Here is a 25,103-nt window from a genome sequence, read left to right on the forward strand (position 1 = left end):
AGGGTCTTTCCTATAATTGGGAACTTTCTTCCTAGGATTCTAATTTTTCTTGAAATATTTTCTCTTGACAAAGTTTTTTTGTCTTTTGACTAGGTCTTTCCATGAGGTCCATTTTTTTGTCATTTGTGAAAATTTTTTGTTCTTTCTAGGAATTAAGAATAGAAGGGAATTAAGAATTTTTCATCTGGAAGAGAGGAAGAGAATGGAAGGGATGGAGTTTGAGAATAGAGAGGGAAGAGTAGAGTGTTTGAGAGGAGAGGGAGAGCATGGTCTGGTATTGCCGGGTGCAGGAGGTTGGAGTTTGAGATTCCTACGTGTCGCGATTTGATTGATCGATGTGAAAATGATTTTTATACCCATCCATACTTTTCTCAGAAAAAAAAAAAAAACTAAGAAAAGTAGAAAAGGACACAGAGTTATGAGCTTAAACTTGTACGAGACGGGCTGATACAAAACATTAAACAACCTGTCTCTATGAAAAGTTCCCCCCATGGTTATTTCGTCCTTTTGGTGAGTAAATTCTTTTGGAAATTCACTATTCACATCGTTTCCTCTCCCAAAACCTCCTCAAAACCCCAGTCTCCTTTATAAGCCGCAACGACACGCACTGACCGAAGTTCAGAGCGAGCGAAGATGGTAGTCAAGCCGAATACGACGCCGGATCTGGAGGCTCTGCGCGAGCTCTTCAGGCACCACATAGAGTCGTTCGATTACATGTCTGACAAAGGACTGGAAATACTATTCCAGAGCATCAAAGGCATTCATGTTCACGATTCTTTCACCAACAAGAACCTCAGAAATATCCTTAATGATTCCCCATCTCTCTTTTTCTATAAAGAATATTTCCTCCACTTAGTACTTCGTATGTAGTTAGAGTTATAGTTATAGTTATTGGTTTTAGTTTGTCTTTATGATTTGATTGATTAAGCTTCGTTTTTTTGGTTTATAGTCAATTTAATATACGTTAATTCTTGACTTGGATGTTACTCTGGGTTGAAAACCCTAAGTTGCACCGTCCGGCAAAGGAGCTGTTATCGAAAACGATGCACGGAGACCTGCTTCCTTACAAAGTAAGATTTTTCATTCCATGATTTCCTTCCTTTTTCCTTTTTAATCTCTCTTCTTTGTATAACAGTGTAGGCAGGCTAAGATTTCGTACACGGGGAGTTTGAAGGCGGATGTTTACTTTCAGTGGGACGGTGGAGCTCCTATTGCACAAGAATTCGATTTTGGGCAATTTCCAATAATGTTGAAGGTTTGCAGTGTGCTTGTTTGGTTATGGTCTCTGAAATTTTCTATTTTTTTTTTGTTTAAATTAGTCAATATACATGTGTCTGTTTGCCCTTTTGAATCGGTTTACAGAAACGACAACCATGCTTACTTTTTTGGTTAGATATAACGCACGACTGTACTAAGTGATTAGAGTTAAAAATATTCGAAGATGCCAATGACTACTTACCAAAAATTCGTAGGAAAAATGATTAAGCCTTTTGTGAGCAGACTATGGAGGCTCAAGACTTTCTTTGTTAATACTCTCTTACTTTGGATAGCTTCTCTAGATTTTAACGAGCTTAATCCATGATTTGCTTCTATCATTTTTTGTTTTCAGTTAGATGACTTTCTTGTACAGATCTTTTTGCAATAATATTGTGCCTTTTGCACCTTTTAATGTATTTTTTTAATCACTTATGAAAAACCATAGCGAAGGGTAAATGTTAATGATTTAGCTGAAGTATGTGAAATTATCTAATTTCGTAAAGACGATAACGGATTTAACAATGCTAATAAGCATGCTATTAGTGCAATACTGGAAAGGGAGGATCCTCATATTGGTAGCACTTTTGGTTGAGAGAGGTCAAAGGGAGCTAACTTGGCGGGAATATATATTTAAAATTTTTTTTTAATTCCATCATGGGAAACACATTAGTCAGGAGGTCGTTGCGGTACCTTTTTCTGGTAGGGAAAAGAAGATGACTTTAAGTATCACTTGAAGGGTTACTTATATAAAAAAAAAGGTATCACTTGGAGGATTTGAACTATGTGTATTAATTTGAGAACTTGTGGGGGCCTTGAAACTTGATCTATTAGGTTATTGAATGAAGTCTTACTGGAAATTTGGTCGTAAAGAAAGGATTGGAATGAAGAAGAGAGACGTGGAGGAAAAGTCTATTATGTCAGTGGAGGAGAGGAATGGTTGTTTGGATGGCAAAGGTGGTGGACGGTTGTTTGAGGTTATTGGGTATAAAGGAACCTTATCAGACAAAAAGGGAGGGTAATAGAGTTTTTATGGTTCAAAGGTGTCAAAATGCGCATGGAAGGTTCATGAAGTTGATTGAGTTTGGCACTGGTACGGGGAATGGAATCATTGTGATTCCAGAAGGGAGGAAAAGGGGTGGTTGGGCAGGTTTTGTGAGAATATTGAGAGAGGTAGTTGATTCTAAGATCTATGTTTCAGCTTCTGAAAACAGAGTTGTTCCAAAGAATGGTGGTGGTGAATGGGACTCCAGAGGTAAGAAGGTGACTTCAGATACACCTTTCAAAGGTGTTACTCACCCTTGCGAAGCATCTTACCTGTTGGCTTTGATGAATCCTAGGCATGAGGTTTTTGGTTCTCACTAGAACAATGGTAATGGAAAAATCAGGAAGGATGAATTAGTGTTGGATGGTAGGAAAAGGAAGAATGCTTTGTGGAGGAAGCAACTTGATGGAGGGATGGATGGTTGGCCTTCAGTGGCGCTGCAAAAATTTAGAGAAGTCGAAGGGTCTCTTTGGCATGTAAGGGTAGAGTTGATTGGATGGAAGGAGAGGTTGTGTTCATTGTTGAAGAAGGTAGATGGAGGACTGGGTTTGCTTATGGGCTTGGGCCCAACTTTAGTGGATAATGAAGAGGTGAAAGCGATGATGGAGTCGCGAAGTGGGCTTAAGAGTTTTAATGTTAACAAGGCTAATGGGCTGGCTAAAGGCCTAGTAAATAGGCCTGGTCAATGGAGGGTTAAGCCCTTTCGTGAAAAAAGGTTTCCAAAAGCCCGATTGGAGTGGAGGCTCAGCCAAAGGGCTCGGTGGCTCCGACTGGTACTTTGACGTCATATACAGGGTCGTTGACAGCAAGCGAATCTTTGAGAGGCTTTCCAACGTTGAGTCTCCAACAGTGAATCTCTGTTTACTTGGATCTAAGAATCGGACTAGTGAGGAGGCCCAGATCAGATCTTTGACGACTCAGAAGGATTCGATTCCATCATAAATAGGGATGACGACAGTTGTCAAATCTTCTGGGGGTACTCAGGTGGTGAGTCTCACTCTAGCGAAGGGGAGGTTGTTGTCTTCCTCTGATTGTGAGGTTTTGAAGGGAGATTCACATCTCGAGAAGGGTAGAGAAAGGTTGCAGTTACTGACTCCTACATAGTTATGTTTTGGAGGTACTGAGCAAGTGTCAAAAGGGGGTGGAAGTGGAGGATGCAATGGGAGAAGTGGAGCTGAGAGGTGACGCTTCTTGGTCCATCGAGGAGTATGTTTCTGGGGTGCCTTGTACCTAGATCTATAACTCAGATTTGCAGATGGTTCTTGGTGGGGAGGATGATTCGGAGGCAAGTGAGTCAGGGGAGTTGAGGGAGACTGATGATGAAATGGATCCTGATCTGTTGTGTTCCATCCATCCTGAAAATTGATTGGCCCAACAAATCTTCTGATTGGGTGCTGAGGAAAGTGGATTAAATCAAGGATTGCGTGAAAATCTCCTGTGACAGTTTTGAGGAACAATTTAGAGCACTTCTTATAGCTATAAAGGCTGGCCAACCTTCTTTGGCTAGATACGCTTCAAAGAAGGAGAGGGAATTGAAGAGATTGTTGTGCTTTATTAATTATAATATGAAGGGAGGAAGTGCCTTTAGAGATAAAGGCAAAGAGAGGGTTGCCAATTATCAATGAGACCAACAATCATTTATTGGAATGTGCGGGGGCTGAACGACTAGAGAAAACGTCTCAGGGTGAAGAATTTGATCTGTAAGTGGAGGGCTGATGTTATTTGTTTCCAAGAAACCAAACTGAAATTTGTTAATCAAACATTTGTTAACAGTTTGTGTCAATGTGTGGGATGGGTTGAATTAGTTTCAAAAGGGGCTTCGGGTGGCATTATTGTTACGAGGGATAGGAGGGTAGTGGAGATGTTAGATCATTATGTGGGATAATTTGTGGTGGCTTGTCGATTTAAGAGTGTGGATGATGGATTTGAATGGGCTTTTGCGGGGGTTTATGGCTAAAATGTGGATAATAGTAGGAGAATTTTATGGGATGAAATGACGGGTGTTAGCTATTGTTGGGATGCTCCTTGGTGTTTTGTAGGGGATTTCAACATTACCCGGTTTCCTAGCGAGCGTGTGGGATAATTATTTCTCTCATGCTATGAATGTTTTTTCAGATATGATTTTTGAGCTAGATTTGATTGATTTACCGATGCTGGTGGGGATTTTACGTGGTCCAATGGAAGGGCATGGTCTTGGCTGGACAGATTTCTGGTTTTGGTTTCTTGGGAAGTTTGTTTTCATGATTTGAGCCAGAAAAGGTTACCGAAAATGTGCTCAGACGATTACCCCATTATATTGGAGTGTGGGGGCATTATTAGAGGGCATAGGTATTTTAAATTTGAAAATGTGGTTGGAGGATGAGGGTTTTGTGGATAGGGTGAGGTCATGGTGGTCTTCGTATTCTTTTTCTGGTACTCCGAGCTTTGTTTTGGCTGGTTAACTTAAAGCATTAAAATTAGATTTGAAGAAATGGAATGTGGAGGAGTTTGGGAACATGGAAAATAAAAGGAAACTTTTGCTGCAGCAGTTGCAGAGCTTTGAGGAAAGGGAGCTATTAGGGGACATATCCGGTGAGGAATTGGAGAGAAAAAAAGTGGTGGCGGATGAATTAGAGAAGATCACTTTAATGGAGGAAATTTGTTGGAGGTAGAAATCCTAGGTCCTTTGGCTGAAGGAACGTGACAAGTGTACAAATTTTTTTTACAAAAGGGTGAACTCTCATTGAAGATAATGCTATTGAGGCTCTTCATGATGGTGATAACATCCTTTCAGATCAAGAGGACATTAAGGATCATATTGTCAATTTCTATGGGAAGTTGTTCAGGAGAATATTCGTGGAGACCTAAGCTTGATGGACTGTTTGTTGACTCCATTGACCAGGTAAGTGCAAAATGGTTAGAGAGAGCTTTTGAAGAGGATGCAGTTCTTGATGGGGTTAGAGGAATGGCAAGGGATAAGGCTCCGGGCCCGGATGGTTCTCAATGGCTTTCTTTCAAGTTTGTTGGGACATAGTGCAGGATGATATTATGAAGGTTTTTCTTGAATTTTATTCATTTATGAAATTTGAGAAAAGTTTCAATGCTACATTTATTGTACTTATTCCCAAAAAGGTGTGAACTGTGGAGATGGAGGATTTTCGACCTATTAGTTTGGTGAATGGGGTGTACAAGATCATCTCTAAGGTGTTAGCTAATCGCATGAGTGTGGTGTTGGGAAAAATTATTTCGAAATCTCAAAATGCCTTTGTAAGGGGGAGACAAATTCTTGACTTGGTCTTAATTGCTAATGAATGTTTGGATAGCAGAATTAAATTAGATGAATCTGGAATTTTGATCAAATTGGACATGGAAAAGGCATATGACCATGTTAGTTGGGATTTCCTCTTGCACTTACTTGGGAGATATGGTTTTGGAGAGAAGTAGTGTATGTGGATCAAGCATTACATTTCGACGTCGAGATTCTCCATTTTAGTGAATGGTACCCCGGTTGGGTTTTTTTATAGTTCACGTGGCTTGAGACAAGGAGATCCGTTATATCTTTTTTTTTTTGTTCTAGTAATGGATGCTTCTAGTAGAATGATTGAAGTGGCGGTAGAAGGAAGGTTGTTGTCGGGTTTTGTAGTGGGAAATGAGGATTGGAATAGCATAAAAATATCTCATCTTTTTTTCGATGATACTTTAATTTCAGTGAGTCCAACCAAGAACGTCTTTGATCTTTGAGAGTCTTGTTGTTATGTTTTGAAGTTGTTTCGGGTTTCAGGATTAACCTAAATAAGTCTGAAATTATTCCTGTGGGTGCCGTAGCCAATATTTTAGATTTGGCTAATATTTTGGAGTGTAAGATCTTCATTGCCATTGAAGTATCTTTGTCTTCCCTAGGGTGCTCCTCACAAATCTGTTTTGATATGGGATGGGTGATTGAGAAGATCGAGAGAAGGTTGGCTGGCTAGAAAACGTTATATATGTCTACAGGGGGACGATTACTTTGATAAAGAGTACGTTGTCTAATCTTTCTACGTATTTTCTTTATCTTTTTTCCCTTTGCCGGCAGGGGTAGCTAGACGAATTGAGAGAATTTATTGGAATTTCTTATGGGGAGGTATAGGATAGGATAAAAAGATTCATTTGGTTAGTTGGAACAAGGTTTGTCAACTGATTTCTTGTGGAGGCTTGGAGGTGAGAAATTTGAGGATGTTTAACAAAGCATGTCTTGGAAAATGACTTTGGAGATATCATATAGAGAGCGATGCTTTACGAAAAAATGTTGTTGCTGTTAAATATGGGAGTGGGTTGGGGGATTGGTGCTCTAATGAAGTTAGAGGAGCATATGGGGTGAGTTTATGGAAGTTCATTAGGAAAGGCTGGGGGGAGTTTCTTAAACATATTAAATTTAAGGTGGGGGAAGGGAAGATGGTTCTTTTTTGGCATGACATTTGGTGTGGGATTCAGCTCTCAAATCTGATTTTCCCTCTCTTTATAGGATTGCTAGGGATCAAAATGGTGCAGTGGCAGATTATCTGTGATACCCCATATGATATGGATAAGGGTAGGTGGTGTATGGGATCCCACATTGCTTGGGAAGGAGAAGTTCTTGCTTTTTATAAGGTTCCAATGAGGCTCTAATTGTATCATTGACTAGTCCTTTTGGAGTATAGACCATGTGGTTTGGGCCTTTCATTGGGGCGTTACATTATCTCTATTGTACGGATAATAATATTCTGTGGAATGTTGATTTTACTAGAGATGCAGATGATTGGGAAGTGAATGTTGTTTCTAATTTTTTGGGAAGAATTTATAATTCAAAAGTGGTGCAGGGAAGAGGGGATAGTCTATTGTGGGATCATGCAGGAAATTCCAGGTTTTTAGTTAGTTCTTTTTACAAAGTGTTAACATGTCATTGTGGCTGTGCATTCCCATGGAAAAGCATTTGGAGAGTGAAGGTACCTACTAAGGTGGCGTTTTTCAGTTGGGTGGTAGCTCTTGGTAAAGTCTTGACCGCAGATAATCTTAGAAAATGTGGTTTGTGTATAGCTGATTGGTGTGTCATGTGCAAGAAGGATGGTGAATCTGTAAATCATCTCTTTCTTCATAGTGAAGTGGTAAAGTCTTTGTGGAATGAGGTTTTTGGCCGGACAGGTATACATTGGGTGATGCCTAAGCAAGTGGTGGATCTTTTTGCATGTTGGCGTGGTCATGCCTAAGTCTTTGCGTTCTTTAATATAATTTTCAATTACTTTTTTTTTTTTGATAAGTATAATTTTCAATTACTTGTAAAGAAAGTTTGTAGAAATGATTGGGCTGTTTCCGTTTTGAGTGAATACTTTGGTTTGTCAGTAAAAGAATTGGGGCTAATGTGAGGGAGGGAGCTCCTTTTATGATAGGTATCTCCATGGTGGTAGGAAATTGTTCCTCTTTCATATTTTGGGTTGTTGCTAATATCTGATGGTGTTTTAATTAAGACCTTTTTTAGCTTAGCTTAAATTAAATAAGCACAAGTCAATGATAATCTTTCAGGAGTGAATAGGAGTAATGGTTTTGGGTGTGGGAGCAAATAGGAGTAATTGGATGCCTAAATAACATCTGAAGGAATTGAAGAGGCATATTTAAACAAAATGAGATTAAGAGTACTATGACCTTAGTTATCATAGAATAACAACCAAAAAAAAAAAAAAAAAGAAGAGGAAAAATTTGTGATCTGGTTTAATTTGAAAATGATTTATGGAGCTGACCCAATTTTGTTAAAATTAAGGCTCAGTTGAGTTGAGTTGACTTTGGCCAAGCCCAATCTACTTCCGTTGGGACAAGAAAATGTGATGTAGTGATCATTTTCCATGGGCAGCTCTTAGTTGCTTTTAAATAGTGGATCTTGGACCTTAAAAACAGGCATGACCTGTCATGGTGTTGCCTAGCGGTCAAAGAGCGAGCATGGGCGAGTTGTGGACTCAGACATTCTCAGTTCGATTCTGAAGTAGGAGTTTCTCTTGGATTACCTAATACATGGTTTTGGCAGGTGAGGTCATGCATTTGGGGTTTGCTCCCGGGGTTGGTCCGAAGGGCCCTGCCTTGGTGAGGTTCCATGCCATAAAAAAATTTATGTAAACAAAAAGAAGCATGGATTGTTGCTTTGTCGATTGCCTCCATCAATTACCATGCCAATCTTTTCTTTTCTTACTATGTTATCTTGAGTTTCCAAGAGGTTATACATAATTAAGTTTTAACTTTATTCCTTGGAGCGAGTGCCTGAGCTTTTTTCCATAGTGATGATACTGAACTGGGACTGTTGGATTCAGCATCCTATGAACTGTAAACAAGACATACTGCTATTTATCGACTATATCTGCACGCCATTGATTAAACTTTTGTCAGATTACGTCGGTAATCAAGTCTTCTTTTTTCTATATCTTTCCTTTCCTTCATTTACACAATCACATATAAATTTTCATCAAGTGGTTGTGCTATAGACATAAACAGTTGTGTAGATAATGATGAGATGATATCTTTTTGAATGGGATCCTTAGAGGGTTTTACAATATTTATTTTGAATTGTTGGAATTTTCTTTTGAAGAAATTTTCTCTTTCCTTCATATATTTCCACGATAGCTTGTTTCAATTAGGTACATGTGACTTTGTATGGTGGAAGGTTTGCGTTCAAACTTTCTGTGTTTTATCAATTATTTGTGGTGATTTGATGTGCATCTTATTATCATATTATCATATGTTATATAATGAAATCAGTTATGCTTACATGTTTTATACTTAGATGTTTATGATTTTGGTGGCAAGGCGCAATAAAGATAATAAGACAAAATTGGTTCCTGTTTTTCATGTTGCCCAATTGTGTTCTATGCAGTCAAAGCTTTGTCATTTGAGAGATGCTGATCCACAAAAACTAGTTTCCAAAAAAGAAGAGTCATCGGAAATGGGTGGGTAAGTATTTCACTATATTTTTCGCTCACCATGAATTAGATTCGTAGTTAATGATATTTGCATTTCTTTTTAACGGGGGATGATGAAATTTATGATGATGGAAGTTTAGCAAGTAAATACAGTAAGCAAGCATATTCTACCATTGAGACTATAGTTTGCACTTTATATTTATTTATAATGAAAAATAAATATTGCACCTGGCTTTTTAACGAAACCTAGACTAAAGTTGCACCCTGTTGATGGACTAGTTGTAAATTAATATGGTGAATTCAAAGAAGTTGAGTTCTATGGTTGTGTTTGCAATGCCAATATTGTATCATGAGCAAGCTCTTAAAACCATACATATCATATAACAATTTTTTTTTTTTTTTTATACCTTTGCTTACACACCAGTCTCTCTCTTTTCTCTCCGTACACATGCATCTTGTTGCTTTGTTACGTTGATTGGTTCTGTAGTTTTGTTGATTAAGATGGGTGAGGGTATGAATAGGAAGATGGTAGCTTCGAATGTTGTTTTCAGTGAACTTAAGTTTTTTGTGGTGGTGAGAGATGGTTCTGGGGTGCTTATCACTGAACGTGGTTGGAAGTTCGTAAAAAGACTGCACTTGGGTTCAGCTGCAACAAGCTGGTTTATCAAGGCACTGGACGACTGCTTGAAGTTAAGGAAAAGAGAGTTCTACACAGCTCATCGGGAAGGAGATAGGGGATTCATAGCTCAACGATGTTCCAATCCTCAAGGAGCATTTATGGCATCGGTGGAATATAAACAGGGGGGTCGTCGGAACTGTATTTTCATTCCTGAGGATCGTGAGGGAGCGGGATGGAGGAGGTTGATGGAGGTGTTGAGGGAGGTCCTGCCAGCGTCGACGGCAGTGCTGCCTCATTATTCCAGCGGCAGCATGGTAGCTTTACAGAAACCAAGCTACCTGGACATTGCTCGAGGTACTGTTAGACTGGGTTCTAGTTTTGACATGCGTGGGAGGGATGGTGGTTTGGTTGGGGTGCAGAGGAGTGGGGAGGATGGCAGGGGACGTGATGGCCTTGACAAGGAAAGTATGGTTCGTCTCTTGTCAGAAATGCAGGCTCAAATAAGTACTCTGCAGAGTAATATGGAGATAGTGAAATGCAGCGTTGAGGAGGGGGGTTGGAGGGAGTTGGGCTTGGGGCTAGAAGATGGGCTTTGTTCCAAAGGGAAAGGCCTCTCTACATATGGGCTAGGGTATGCCCAGCAGGCCCCCTGCGCGGCTCAACAGGCCCAGCCTGTCAAGCGGCAGGTCGTGGAGGCTGCTTGGAGACGTCGGCCTCCAAGGGCCGAAACTCCATCATCGTCGGGTGGGCCTCAACACCCACTGCCGACAATGGACCAGGGGCCGCCGTCTGAGGGGGTGGGTCTCCTGTCGACATCTGGGGTGCCGGAAACAGTGGCAGAGCTCCGAGAAACAGGGGAGAAAGGTGCGATGGAGGTTGACGGAGGATGTTGAGGTGCTCACTCATCAGAACTAGCACATAAAGATGTGACGGAGGGCTCTGAGGTCTCTCTGACGTTATTGCAGCAGTTCTGTCCACTGGGGAGTGAAGTTTCAGGGGCGATGGTCGCGGATCTAATATCGGGACTTGTAATGTTGGGTGCGACAGAGGTCGCCGATGCCCCTGCGACGTCGGGGTACGCTCAGATCATGTCGTCGACCACCGTCGAAGGCTCAGGAGTAGCTCAGGTACTGCCCATGATGGCGGAAGTGGTAGAAGCGGCTCTGAAGGCAGTGGAGGACGAAAATGTTGAGCCTGTTGGGAAAATTTTGGAGGACGGGGAGGTGGATGAGGGGTGTAACACTCGGAATTTGTGGGTGATGGATATGGAAGGGGGGATCGATGGGGGTACTGGGTCATCTTCAGTGGTGTTGAAAGAGGCTGATTCTATGGTCCAACCAATGGATCAGCTTATGGGCAGCGGCTTTGAGGGCGATAAGGATGAGTTGGAAAGTCCTATCCCGTTACGTATTATTTCTCCAAAGCCAGTGTACAATATAACAGACGATTGACTGTTAAAAAAAGTAGAGGAAGTTCAAGAGTGTGTGGGAATTTCGTTTGCTGGGTATGAAGAACAGTTTAAGGCCCTGTTGATTGCGATGGAGGCAGGGAGACCTATGGTTCTGAAATCAGCAGTGAAACGGGACCGGGAGTTGAAACGTCTCAAATGCTCTATTAATTATGATAACAAGGAGGGAAGTGTGGGGAGGGCGAGGTTGAAGGGTAAGGGAACTTCGTTATTTAATGAAGCCTAAAATCCTCTCATGGAATGTAAGGGGGATCAATGACGTGAATAAATGTCTCCGTATTAGATCCCTCATTTGGAGTTGGAAGGCTGACATTGTATGCCTTCAAGAGACTAAGTTGTGTGGTGTTGATAGATACATAATTCGAAGCTTGTGGGGCTGTTCCTTTGTGGGGTGGTGTTTTCTAGCCTCATCGGGGGCTTCGGGAGGTGTGTTGGTAATGTGGGATAAGCGAGTGGTGGAGATGGTCGAGGATTGCATGGGGAAATTCACAATGGCTGTATCTTTTAGGAACATTGAGGATGGGTGGTTGTGGGCTTTAGCGGGTGTGTATGGGCCCAATGTAGAAAGAGATAGACGCTTTTTGTGGGAGGAATTGGCAGGTCTTCACTCCTTATGGGATTTACCCTGGGTTTTTTGCGGAGATTTTAATATTGTTCGGTTCCCTAGTGAGAGGGCAGGGGCCTCTACGTCGTCAGGAGCAATGGAAGCCTTTTCAGAGTTGATCTTTGATCTAAATCTTGTGGATCTTCTGCTAGTTGGGGGGGCCTACACTTGGTCCAATAGCCGAGGGGGGTCCCGGCTGGACAGATTTTTAGTCTCCTCTTCTTGGGAGATGCATTTTCCGGACCTATGTCAGAGAAGGCTGCCACGTGTTTTTTCCGATCATTTCCCAATTTTGCTTGATTGTGGTGGTATTCGTGGGGGTAGACGTTCCTTCAAATTTGAGAATATGTGGTTGGAATTTGAAGGATTTGCGGATAAGGTAAGGGTTTGGTGGGACAATTATTCTTTTGAGGGTACCCCTAGTTTCATAGTGGCGGGTAAACTTAAAGCCCTCAAGTATGACTTGATGAAGTGGAATGAAGAAAAATTTAGACATACGGAAGTGTAGAAAAATATCCTTTGGGATGAGTTGCAGGCTTTGGAGGAAGGGGTAGTTAATGTGGACTCTTTATTACGGAAGAAAGTGGTGGTGACAGAAATTGAGAAAGTATTGTTGCTAGAAGAAATATCTTGGAGGCCCACAACATACGGTCTCCCCCATTGGCCCCTAGCTTTGCTGAATACAAGTAACTGTAAAAATCTGCCAGCTCTTCTAATTCCCAGTCCTGAGCATTTCTTGTAAAAGTGACATTCCAATGACCATCCCATTGGCACGACATAGAACTTCTGAAACTGGGGCTTGCTGATTTCCAGCCAAATTAAAAGCAACTGGGAAAGCCAGACAAAGAGGACTCTCCCCACTCCATACATCGAACCAAAAGCGGGTACGTGTTCCATCACCCACCTCAAACTTAAGATGTTTTTCAAAGGTATTCCACCCCTTCCTTATGAATTTCCACAGACTTACTCCGTAAGACCCCCTACCCTCCTTAGAGCACCATCCCCCCCACTCACGACCATACTTATGATCAATAACCTCTCTCCACAGCGAATTCCCTTCCTTATGATACCTCCACAACCACTTCCCTAAGAGTGCCTTGTTGAAAACACACAAGTTTCGTACCCCTAACCCTCCATTCGCCAATGGACAGCTCACCCTTTGCCAACTCACAAGGTGAAATTTGGATTCCTCTCCCATTCCACCCCACAAAAAAGCTCTAAACAACTTTTCTATCCGGTTTGCCACACCCACCGGTAATGGAAATAGAGAAAGATAGTAAGTGAGAAGGTTGGAAAGAGTGCTTTTAATAAGGGTTAGTCTCCCCCCTCTCGATAGATATAGCTGTTTCCATCCTGAAAGTCGTTGCTCAACCTTCTCTACCACCCCATCCCAAATGCTCTTTGCTTTGAAAGACGCCCCTAAGGGGAGTCCAAGATATTTCATAGGGAGAGAGGCAATTTTGCAACCTAGTAATTCCGCTAAAGAGGCTATATTGTTCACCTCCCCCACCGGAACCAGCTCCGACTTCCCCAAGTTCACCTTGAGTTCCGAAACAGCTTCGAAACACAACAAAACTGCCCTTAAAGCTTGAATCTGGCCACTTACAGCATCACAAAAAATGAGCGTATCATCTGCAAAAAGTAAATGCGAAATGGAGCTGGTATTACTATTGCTGCCCACTGAAAAACCAGCAAGAATTCTCCCCCTTACAGCGGCCTCCACCATACGACTCAATGCCTCCATTACAATGACAAAAAGGAAAGGGGATAGTGGATCCCCTTGTCTCAAACCCCTGGAAGATTGAAAAAAACCACAAGGTCTTCCATTGACTAGGACCGAAAATCGAGCGGTTGAGACACAATGTTTAATCCAAGCACACCATTTATCCCCAAAACCACATCTTCTAAGCATATAAAGGAGGAAATCCCAACATACATGGTCATAAGCTTTCTCCATATCGAGCTTGCAAAGAACCCCCGAGGTGCCCTCTCGCAATCGACTATCCAAACACTCATTTGCTATCAACACTGAGTTCAGGATTTGTCGACCCTTTACAAATGCATTTTGAGGTTTGGAAATGAGTTTGTCCATAACCAAACTCATACGATTAGCTAACACCTTTGATATGATTTTATAAATCCCCCCACCAAACTAATAGGCCAGAAGTCTTTCAATTCATAAGCACCGGCTATTTTCGGAATGAGAGCAATGAAAGTGGCGTTTAGTGACTTCTCAAACTTTTGACTAGAATGAAAAGTATGGAAAATCTGCATCACTTCCTCCTTCACAATGTCCCAACTCTCCTGAAAGAAAGCCAAAGAGAAACCATCCGGACCTGGTGCTTTGTCTTTGCACATACTTTTCACCACGAGATGCACCTCCTCTTCATCAAAAGGCCTCTCCAACCATGCAGCTACATCCAAATCCAGTTGAGCAAAGGGTAAACCATCTAGTTTGGGACGCCATACTTCTTTTTCAGCAAGGAGATCCTCATAATACTGCACTATGTGATCTTGGATTTCTTCGGAAGGTTTTGACAGTCCTACAACCCACTTTCTTTCCATGGAAGAGTATATGGAAGGTTTTAGTGCCTTCTAAAGTTGCTTTTTTTACTTGGACAGCTGCTCATGGGAAGATATTGACGGTTGACAATTTAAGAAAACGAGGTATGGTGATCATGGAGTGGTGCTACATGTGTAAAAAGAGTGTAGAATCGGTAGATCACTTGCTCTTACATTGTGAGGTGGCTGGGGAGCTTTGGGCTGGTATTCTTAGTAGAGCTGGGCTAAGTTGGGCTATGCCCAAGAGTGTGGTGGACCTATTAGCATGCTGGAATAGACCTCATAGTAGTGTCCAATTAGCAGCCGTGTGGTGAATGATTCCTTTGTGCTTAATGTGGTGTTTATGGTTGGAAAGGAATGACAAATGTTTTAATAACAAGGAGCGTGCAATGGGGGAAATCTGGAATTTTTTTGTATTCTCTATTTTCCAGTGGTTTTGTACTATTGTATTGAAGGGAGGGAATGTTCATAAGTTTTTATCTTCTTTCTAGTCTACTAGAATGTAATTAGGTGCCTCTCTTAGTATATTTCCTGTGTACTTGGACATCGCCTAATTTCATTCACATCAATAAAGATTATTACTTATCAAAAAAAAAAAAGAGATTTTATTACCAAGACTAGGTACAACCCAAGTATATAGGAAGTATACAAAGGAAAATACCTACTACACTCTAGAAGCAGGAAAAGACTAAACCAGATTCAATACATTATCATCATCCCTTACAAAAATCCTAGCTCACAAACACAAAGTAGAAAGGAAAAAATTCCGAAGTTCTCCAAGAGAACTTGTAACACCCCCTTCCCGTAGGATAGAGATATTTCTAACATTCATACATAATGCCCGATGAAGAGATTCGAATACATGAAAAATACCTCATTTAAAAAAAACGTCAACTAAATTGAACCTAACTGTTATCGAATTATGAAACTGAAAGCATAAGGTAAAAATATAAACTAAATTAATTCTTGTGTAAATAACACTTATTCCTTTCTAAGTCTTTACACTAGATCTATTCCTGGCCATCCAGCTTTGTGTCCTCACACTCATCATCTATGACAGTTAAACATAGAAGAAAACAGAGAAACAAACAAAAATGAGTCGAATACTCAGTAAATGGCACATCATACCATAAAATATAACCTTGCTTAGCATAGACTTAATTTTTGAAGGACTCTCCATGCATACATCATCACAGATTTACAATCATATTGTAACATAACTTAATTTATCATAAACTTAATTTCTGAAAAACTAACTTTACGTACATATATCGTCACAGATTCACATATTATATCTATTCATCATTAATATGAGCAAAATCATACATAATCATGACAAACATGTAACGTGAATGCATAAATGACTGACTTCATGCATTTTCTAACAAACATACATGACTTGTTTATCTTGTCTTTCACTGATCATATGGTGACCCACGCTTGCGTCCATGGCACCACATAACTGGTGGTGAACACGCCTAAGTCCGTGTTTCCCTTAACATATGGTGAACCACGCTTAGGTCCGTGGCACTACTTATCATAACTAGTGGTGAACACGCTTAGATCCGTTCACCCTTAACATAACTTGTGATGAACACGCTTAGGTCCGTGTCATCCTTAAACATAACTTGTGATGAACATGCTTAGGTCCGTGTCATCCTTAACATAACTTGTGATGAACACTTTTAAGTCCGTGTCATCTTTAAACATCTTATCTTTCTTAATGGATGAGAAGTTTGTTAGACTTTATGAACTTTTCTAGCATGACATATACATGTACATAGCATAACATAACATGACATGGCTTAATGTGATCTGAACATAACATTCCATTTCGTATATGATCTGAGAACTACATGAACATTACATGACTTACATGATCTAAATAATTCATGACATTACATTGAATGGCATACATGTGATTTTCAGACATATCACCCATCAAATCGCAATCCATAATAGCATAACATAGATCAGCTCACTCACATGCATATCATTATAATTCATCGAAGATCACGAAAGGGATCTAACCTTGACTTAGCTCGTAGTGTAGCATAGACAAACATCACATTTTCATATACAAATAGAACATTTACAGTACACATGCAATGATCATACTAATTATCTCCTAGAGTTGCTTCTACAACCTCATGTCGTAGCTCGTGACCTATACGAGGCACTAATCGTCACTAACTTCCTAGAAAGACATGTCGTAGCATTCTAAATACTTAAAATCATATATAGAGATAATTTAATTACACTAAGATTAATACATAATAATATTATTCAAAACTCATAACATATTCCTTAGCTTCTATTTAAAAATATAACTTGATAATTTTATAAAAATCTAGTTAAAAGCCAATTAGAATATTAACTAATTAATAGGCTCAAAAATAGTTTAAAAATGATACTTTACAAATATACTTTAAAATCGCTTAAATACTTTCTATAAAAATAAGTCTATGGGATCATATTTATTTAAGTAAAACTTTGGCTTGATTTAAATTCCAGCCTCGCCCTAATTGAGAAAACAGTCCATTTAAAATCATTAGAATAGTTTTTGTAAAAGTGCAACCTGGCCCATCTTAATTTTAAAGCACAAGTGCATTTAAAATAAGCCCAATACTCTTTTATCTTTAGAAGGCACTTGGCTGTATGGGCTGAGGGCCCATTTATGAATTAAAAGAGTGGCTGTAATTCTAGAACACACACAGGACCAAAACAACTGAAGGGGGATGGCTGTGCGATAACAGAGGACTCACCGAGAGGAGAAAGCTGATGCGTGGTGGCTCTAGGTGGCTGGGAAGGACCGGTGTCGCAGCTGGGGGTACCTATGGTGGTGCGACACCGAGAGAGGGAGAGTTTAGAGAGAGGAACTATCAAAATCGATAGAAATAGAGGGAGGGGAGGGTGGCGGATGGCAGTGGCTTATTGGAAAGGAGTGGGCTCGACGGGGTTGGGCTGGTTGGTGATCTCTGTGGCCTCGGAGAGGTAGTCCGACGTCTTCTAAAGTGGTCGATGGTGGCTGGCCACAACACCCAGCGACTTTGGTCACTAACGACAGAAGGAAAAACGACGGGAAAGGCTTAAACGGCAACGACGTACGTCGAGGTGGGAGGAGAGCTTACCGTTGGCGGCGTCTGTGGTGGATTCCAGTGAGGTAAGTGTCTCGGTTGGATGTGAGAGTGATTTTCTTGGTTTGCAAAGGCTGTTGCGTTGGGCTGGAGTGTATGATGTTTCTTGTGTTTATTTCTGAAGGGTCTCGTGGGATTCTTATAGATGATGGGAAGGAATAATGTGAGTCTTCAGGAGATATGCTAGGGTTCGAAGTTGGCTACACTTAGGAAACTATTCCTACGAGGATACAAACACTGAGAGGATTTTTGAATAGTTTGAGTTGGAGTTAGTTTCAAACTAGGAACCTATTCCAATATGGGAACCTAATGGATGACTATACGAAGATTTTGATAGGGAAAGACTCACTGTTTTAATTTATTTGTTAGAATTTCCTAAACTAATGATAAAAAAAATAATACTAATTTTAAGCCCTAAATTTGGACAGGTATGCTACAGAACGCTCTGTCTTCGAAACATCTCCCATTTCTTTCCAGCCAAATACACCACATTAAACATAAAGGAATCTATTCCATTTGGCAGCTACACATTTCCTTCCCTCAAAACCTCTCCAACATGCAAGAAGATCTACAACTTCCTTTGGCATCACCCAATATAAACCTGTCCAACTCAAAACCTCATACCATAAAGACTTTGCCACCTCACAATGAAGAAAGAGATGATTTACAGATTCACCATCCTTCTAGCACATGACACACTAATCAGCAATGCACATACCACATTTTTTAAGGTTACCCGTGGTCAAAACTTTCCCTAGAGCAACCACCTAACTGAAAAACGCCACCTTAGTAGGGACCTTCACTCTCCAAATGCTTTTCTAAGGGAAAGCACAACCAGAATGACAAGTCAGTACCTTGTAAAAAGAACTAACAGAAAACTTAGACTTTCCAGCATGGTCCCACAGTAAGCTGTCCTCTCTTCACTGCATCACTTTTGAATTATAAATTCTTTCCAAAAAATCAGAAACATCATTCACTTCCCAGTCATTTACCTCTCTAATAAAGTCAACATTCCACAGAATATTATTATCCGTATGTTGGAAATAATCTGCTACAACAGCATTTTGATTTCTTGCAATCCTAAAATGAGAGGGAAAATCAGATTTGAGAGTTGATTCCCCACACCAAATATCATGCCAAAAAAAGAATACTCTTCCCTTCCCCCACGTTAAATGTAATATGTTTCGAAAACTCCCCCCAACCTTTCCTAATGAACTTCCATAAACTCACCCCATACGCTCGCTCCTTTAACTTCATTAGAACACCAATCCCCCCACCCACTCCCATATTTTACAGCAACAACGTTCTTTTATAAAGCATATCTCTCTAAATAATATCTCCAAAGCCATTTCCCAAGAAGTGCTTTGTTAAACATCCTCAAATTTCTCACCCCAAGTCCCCCACAAGAAATTGGTTGACAAACCTTGTTTCAACTAACCAAATGAAAAATTTTCTCCTCTCCTATACCTCTCCATAAGAAATTGCGCTAAATTTTCTCAATTCTTTTTGCAACCCCTGCTGGCAATGAGAAAAGCGAAAGAAAATACGTGGGAAGATTAGGCAGCGTACTCTTTATCAAAGTAATTTGTCCCCCTTTAGACAAGTATAGCTTTTTCCATCCAGCCAACCTTCTCTCGATCTTCTCAATCACCCATTCCCATATGGAAACTGTTTTGTGAGAGGTATCCAATGTAGGCCAAGATACTTCAGCGGCAGTGAAGAAATCTTACACTCCAAAATATTAGCCAAATCTGAAATATTGGCTATTGCACCCACTGGAACAATTTCAGACTTGTTAAGATTAATCCTTAGACCCAAGATAGCTTCAAAACATAACAACAATGCTATCAAAGATCGAAGATCTTCTTGATTAGGTTCACAGAAAATTAAAGTATCATTGGCAAAGAGAAGATGAGATAATTTAATGCTATTCTGATCCCCATTTCCCACCTCAAAACCCAACAAGAACCTTCATTCTACCGCCACTTCAATTATTCTACTCAACGCATCCATAACAAGAACAAAAAGAAAGGGAGATAGCGGATCTCCTTGTATCAAACCACGAGAGCTATTAAAAAATCCAACCGGGGAACCATTCACCAAAATAGAAAATTGCGCCATCGAAATGCAATGCTTGATCCACAAACACCATTTCTCTCCAAAACCATACCTCCCGAGTACAAAAGGAAATCCCAACAAACATGGTCATGTGCCTTTTCCAGGTCCAATTTGATCAAAATTCGAGATTCATTTAACGAATTCTTCTATCCACAATTCATTAGCAACTAGGACCGAATCAAGAATTTGTCTTCTCCTTACAAAAACTTTTTGAGATTTCGAAGTAATTTTTTCCAACACCACATTCATACGATTAGCTAACACCTTAGAAATGATCTTATATACCCCATTCACCAAACTATCATATAACATTGACAACTAATGTTTTTGATAAGAAAAATGAAAATTTTATTCTTACGAATGAAGTAGGCGAAGACCATATACACCAAAAGTATACAAAAGAACCCCTAAATACATTCTAGGAGCCAAAAATTAGAGACAAAAAGTCATGAACACTAGTTCCATTAAGCCCAATGGTTGAAAATCAGAGCAATAAGGTGTGCACAAAAAAGTCCTGAAGTTCCACCATTGTGCGCTCCCTATCTTCAAAACACCGATCATTCATTTCTATCCAAATACACTACATAATGCACAAATGAATTATTCTCCAAACGGCAAGCACTTGGGGCAGTCTTGAATATCCTTCTAGCCAACTATTAAATCCACCAACTTCAAAGGCATAAACCAAGCCACACCAATTCTTCTAAAGATCTCTTCTCACAACACTCGTCACCTCACAATGCAGTAATAAACGATCCACTGATTCCCCTTTCTTCTTGCACAGATAACACCAATTCATAAAAATCAGACTCCGCTTCCTCAAATTGTCCATGGTCAAAACATTCCCAAGAGAGGCGGTCCATACAAAGAAAGCTACTTTGGAAGGCACACAAGACCTCCAAATACTCTTCCATGGTAAAGGAACATTACCATGTGATGCCAACAGCTTGTAATAAGATCTCATTGTAAATTGTTTGCTCCCGTTAGGCCTCCACTGCATCCAATCCTCATGTACCGTTAGGCCTCCTGTAGAATATATAAGACTGAAAAATTCAGAAACAGTATACATTTCCCAATCATGAACATCCCTATTAAATTGAACATCCCATTGGTGAGAACCATGGGAAAATGCCAATAGATCTGGCGTAGAAGCATCTTGATTAACAACAATGCAATAGAGAGCAGGGAAAGCCCTATAGTGAGCGCGATCTCCACACCAAACGTCATGCCAAAATCGGATTCTAGAGCCCTCACTAGCTACAAAACAAATATGAGTGGCAAAACTCTGCCAACACCTCCTAATAAATTTCCATAAGCCCACACCATACAATCTCCTCACTTCATTAGAACATTAACCCCCCAAGCACTTCCGTTTCTATGATCAATAACCTCCTTCCAAAGCGGATCCCCTTCCAAGTGGTTCCTCTGGAACCATTTCCCCAATAGGGTTTTATTGAATGTCCTCAAGTTGCGAACCCTCAAGCCTCCATTAGAAATTGGAGAACAAACTTTATTCCAACGAGCTTATAACCCGCGCAATGCACGGACCGTTATTTATGCTGAATTTTATAAATCTAAATAGTTTATTATACGTAATCACTACCATAACTATTAAAAAAATGTATATCAAATATATATAAAATGGAGCATGGATAAAAGAGTTCACTTTACCAATAAATATTTCATAGTCAATTTACAATATTAAAAATGTAATTCATATATATAAATGATTGTTCAATTTCTTATAAAAAAAAAAAAGATTGTTCAATTTAAAAAAAATTTAAAACAAATGTAAAATAGATACAATTAGTAGGAGACCCGATTGTGAACTAAATAGGATATCTTGCATAGAAAATATCAAAATTTGCAAGAAATATGCTGCAATTGAGAAAATAAAGGCAAGTGCAAAGATATCAAGTAAAAGAATCCAGTATACATAGAGAAAAAATTGCAGAAAACCCATATCATAAATTCTAAAACTAACCCATCCAAAAGCTTATGCTTCACTCCGATGCTAAGAAATTGCAGAATTACACATCTACAAACATAGTTTTATTTGCAACCAAATGGGCCCTTTGAAATGAATAAGTAAATAAAATTCTTATAGAAAAAGAAAAACATACAGGATCGAGAGCGTTGGTTCTGAGCCATAGTCAGAGTTCTAGAGTCTCAATTTGAGAAGCTTCAAGAGGGTGTGGACAACCGATTAACTTTAGAGCTTCCTCATTGCGATTTTCAAACTCATTGCACCCTAGAACGCAAAAGGCAACATCAACTATCAAAGAGATATTTTTTAACTTTTTTATTCAATTATGAGAATTATTCACGGTATTGATTGCAATCATATCATGGCCCGAGAGCCTTCGCGCTTCCATGTCTCCCGCATCATCGCTTCCATGTCTCCTGCATCATCGCTTCCTTGTCTCCCGCATCATATCAATATCACCGCAACCAGAGAGCTTTAATGAAATGGGAAAAAATCTTTGAAATGAGGCCCAGACCAGGTCTAACTCAACCGAGGCACTAAGCTATGTTTACTCACCGACGACCCTTCGACTTCATCGACGATCTACAACATGTTGGAAGACCAACCATCTCCTCCACCAACAGTGCGAAGTGGCCGAGAATGAACAAAAATAGCACCCTCAATAGCACGGAAGGCCCATGTTTCTTGCACAAAAAATAGAGCAAGTTATGTGCTCTCAGCACCGACACTTCCCCTCATTTCACAACCCTCATGCACTTCATCGTCAACAGAGGACACCGGAAAGCAAGATTCCATGGTTGGACTGCATCCCCCAGGGCTCGGTTGTCGTTCTCCTCTCTGTAAGGCCACTCCGAACGTTCTCTCACGATTGTCTCTGTTCTCTCTCTCTCATCACTTTCTCTCTCTCTCTCTCAGTGCCTGCTCTGCCGCTGCACTCACCACCATCAACCTCAGCCCATCTCCCTACGCTGTCTCACATTCACTTATCTCTCGGTATGGAGCTCACCTCTCTGTTTGCACGTAAAGTCTAGTATGAACCTGACCTCTCTGCTTCTGTGGGTAAAAAATAGAGCCTTCCACTTGTAGTGATTTTTTGGGTAACTGCCGGTTACAATTGTCATGGGTGATGATTTTCTTATGATATCGTTTGCCGATGAAGAAAAGTGCTTTCAGAAGGTATCAGTAATTCTTTTTTGCTTCTTGCTTATCCGTCCTAATGCTATGGAGAAAGCTACGGTTTCATAGTTGTTCGGATTTATATTATGTTGTTGTGTTGCGTCTTTTGATGGTTCGTTCTAGAATCTTGCAATTTTGAAAGGATGTGATCTTCTTCGTGTTAGTTTTTTTTTGATGCATCGTCCATCATCTTCGTTGCGAAATCTGAATTTGATTGGTATTTGGTTCCAAGAGATCACAATGACCGGTGAAAGGGTTTAATACCGAAAAATTGAAAGTTGGTATTTGGTTCCAGGTATTCATGTCTTGACGTTTGATTCTTTAATTCCTTTTGCACTGCCTGACATTCTTAATTTTTAGCGGTTGCGTGAATTGGCTGTTAAGCTGAATAGTACGGGCTGAATGCCAATTCATCAATTAAAAACTTGGCTTTTATATAATTAATAGATTAACAAGATGGAGCTTAGTTTCCTTCCCCACTCCACCCCACAAGAAAGCCTGGAATAATTTCTCAATCCTATTAGCCACCTTTGTAGGCAAAGGGAATGATGATAAAAAATAAGTGGGGAGGTTGGATAGAGTACTCTTAATTAAAGTGAGTCTACCTTCTTTCGATAAATACATCTGTTTCCACTCAGCCAACCTTTTCTCAACTTTCTCAATAACCCCATCCCAAATGGCTCTAGCCTCAAAAGTCACTCCCAACAGAAGACCTAAATATTTCATAGGCAAGGAAGCCACTTTACAACCCAAAAAACTCGCCAAGTTAGTAATATTACGCACCACATCCACTGGAACCATCTCGGACTTACCAAGTTCACGTTGAGACCCGACACAGCTTCAAAGCATAACAAAAGTGCCCTTAAAGCTTGAATCTGGCTACGATATGCCTCACAAAAAAGAAGAGTATCATCTGTAAAAAGGAGATGGGAAATTATGATAGAACCATTACCACCGAGAATCTGGATAAAAAACCTCCCCCCAACAGCAGCTCCACCATCCGTCCAAGTGCCTCCATAACAATAACAAAGAGAGAAGGAGACAACGGGTCCCCTTGCCTCAGGCCATGTTAAATATTAAAAACTCCAGCAGGGGTGCCATTAACTAGCACTGAAAAACGAGCGGTATTAACATAGTGTCGAATCCACAAAATCCACCTTTCACCAAAGCCACACCTCCTAAGCATATAAAAGAAGAATTCCCAATTCACATGATCATACACCTCTTCCATGTCAAGCTTGCACAAATTGCCTGAGACTCCCTCCCTCAATCTACTATCCAAGGATTCATTGACAATGAGAACCGAATCAAGAATTTGTCTCCCCCGAACAAAGGCGTTTTGAGGCTTAGAAATAATTTGTTCCATAAGTGTGCTCAAACGTTTAGCTAGAACCTTCGAAATAATCTTCTAAACCCCACTCACAAGATTTATAGGACTAAAATCTTTAACTTCCGTAGCCCTATGTTTCTTCGGGATGAGAGCGATTAAAGTCGCATTGAGGCATTTCTCAAACTTCTTAAAAGAATAGACCTTGAGAAAAATATGCATCACATCAACTTTCACAATATCCCATTGGAAAAATCCCATAGAAAAACCATATGGTCCCAGAGACGAGAAACCTATCCAATTGTGACCAACCCCGACTATTGGACCACGTGAACTCACCCCTAACAAGAGGGAGATCCATGAGATTTAAATCAAAGATGAACTCAGAAAACTCCTCCATAGCCAAGGAAGTTCGAGGTTCCCCTGATCGCTCAATAGGAAAGTGAGTAATATTGAAATCCCCACTCATACACCACGACACATCCCATAGATGATATACCAAACCAGCTCCTCCCATAGAAGTCTCTTATCACTATCCAAACATGGCCCATAAGTGCCTATATAAACCCACTTCCATCCATCCTCAACATTTTAAAATAAACTAGCAACTAAGAAATTCCCAATACACTCATTGACAAACTCCACCACTCTTTTATCCCACATCGAAAGAACACCACCTGAAGCTCCCAAAGATGTCAAATAAGACCAACCCACAAAAGAACACTCGCAAAGACTATGAATGATGCTTCTATTGTTAAATCGTAACTTTGTTTCTTGAAAACACAATATCAATCTTCCAAGTCCGCAATAAAGATTTTATGCAAGATGCTTGTTACGATTATTAAGCCTTTGCATATTCCAAAAGAGGAACTTAGGCTTCATGAGCAAAAAGAGGCCCCCTCCCTTTCAA

At 40.3% G+C, this 25,103-nt stretch overlaps 1 protein-coding gene across 1 annotated transcript in view; it reads left to right on the forward strand.

Annotated features, from left to right (window-relative positions):
- The first annotated feature begins 482 nt into the window (after positions 1–482).
- The window catches only part of LOC108993466 (DNA-directed RNA polymerase I subunit 2), a 52,972-nt gene continuing 28,351 nt past the window's right edge, over positions 483–25,103 (forward strand). Inside the window, exons 1-4 of the mRNA XM_018968397.2 lie at positions 483–799; positions 988–1,070; positions 1,136–1,255; positions 9,150–9,226. Of these exons, the coding sequence (XP_018823942.1) occupies positions 634–799; positions 988–1,070; positions 1,136–1,255; positions 9,150–9,226 (446 nt within the window). The 5' untranslated portion in view covers positions 483–633. The remainder of the gene's footprint in view (positions 800–987; positions 1,071–1,135; positions 1,256–9,149; positions 9,227–25,103) is intronic.

The sequence above is a fragment of the Juglans regia genome, chromosome 16 (genome assembly GCF_001411555.2).
Source record: "Juglans regia cultivar Chandler chromosome 16, Walnut 2.0, whole genome shotgun sequence".
NCBI classification, from domain to species: Eukaryota; Viridiplantae; Streptophyta; class Magnoliopsida; order Fagales; family Juglandaceae; genus Juglans; species Juglans regia.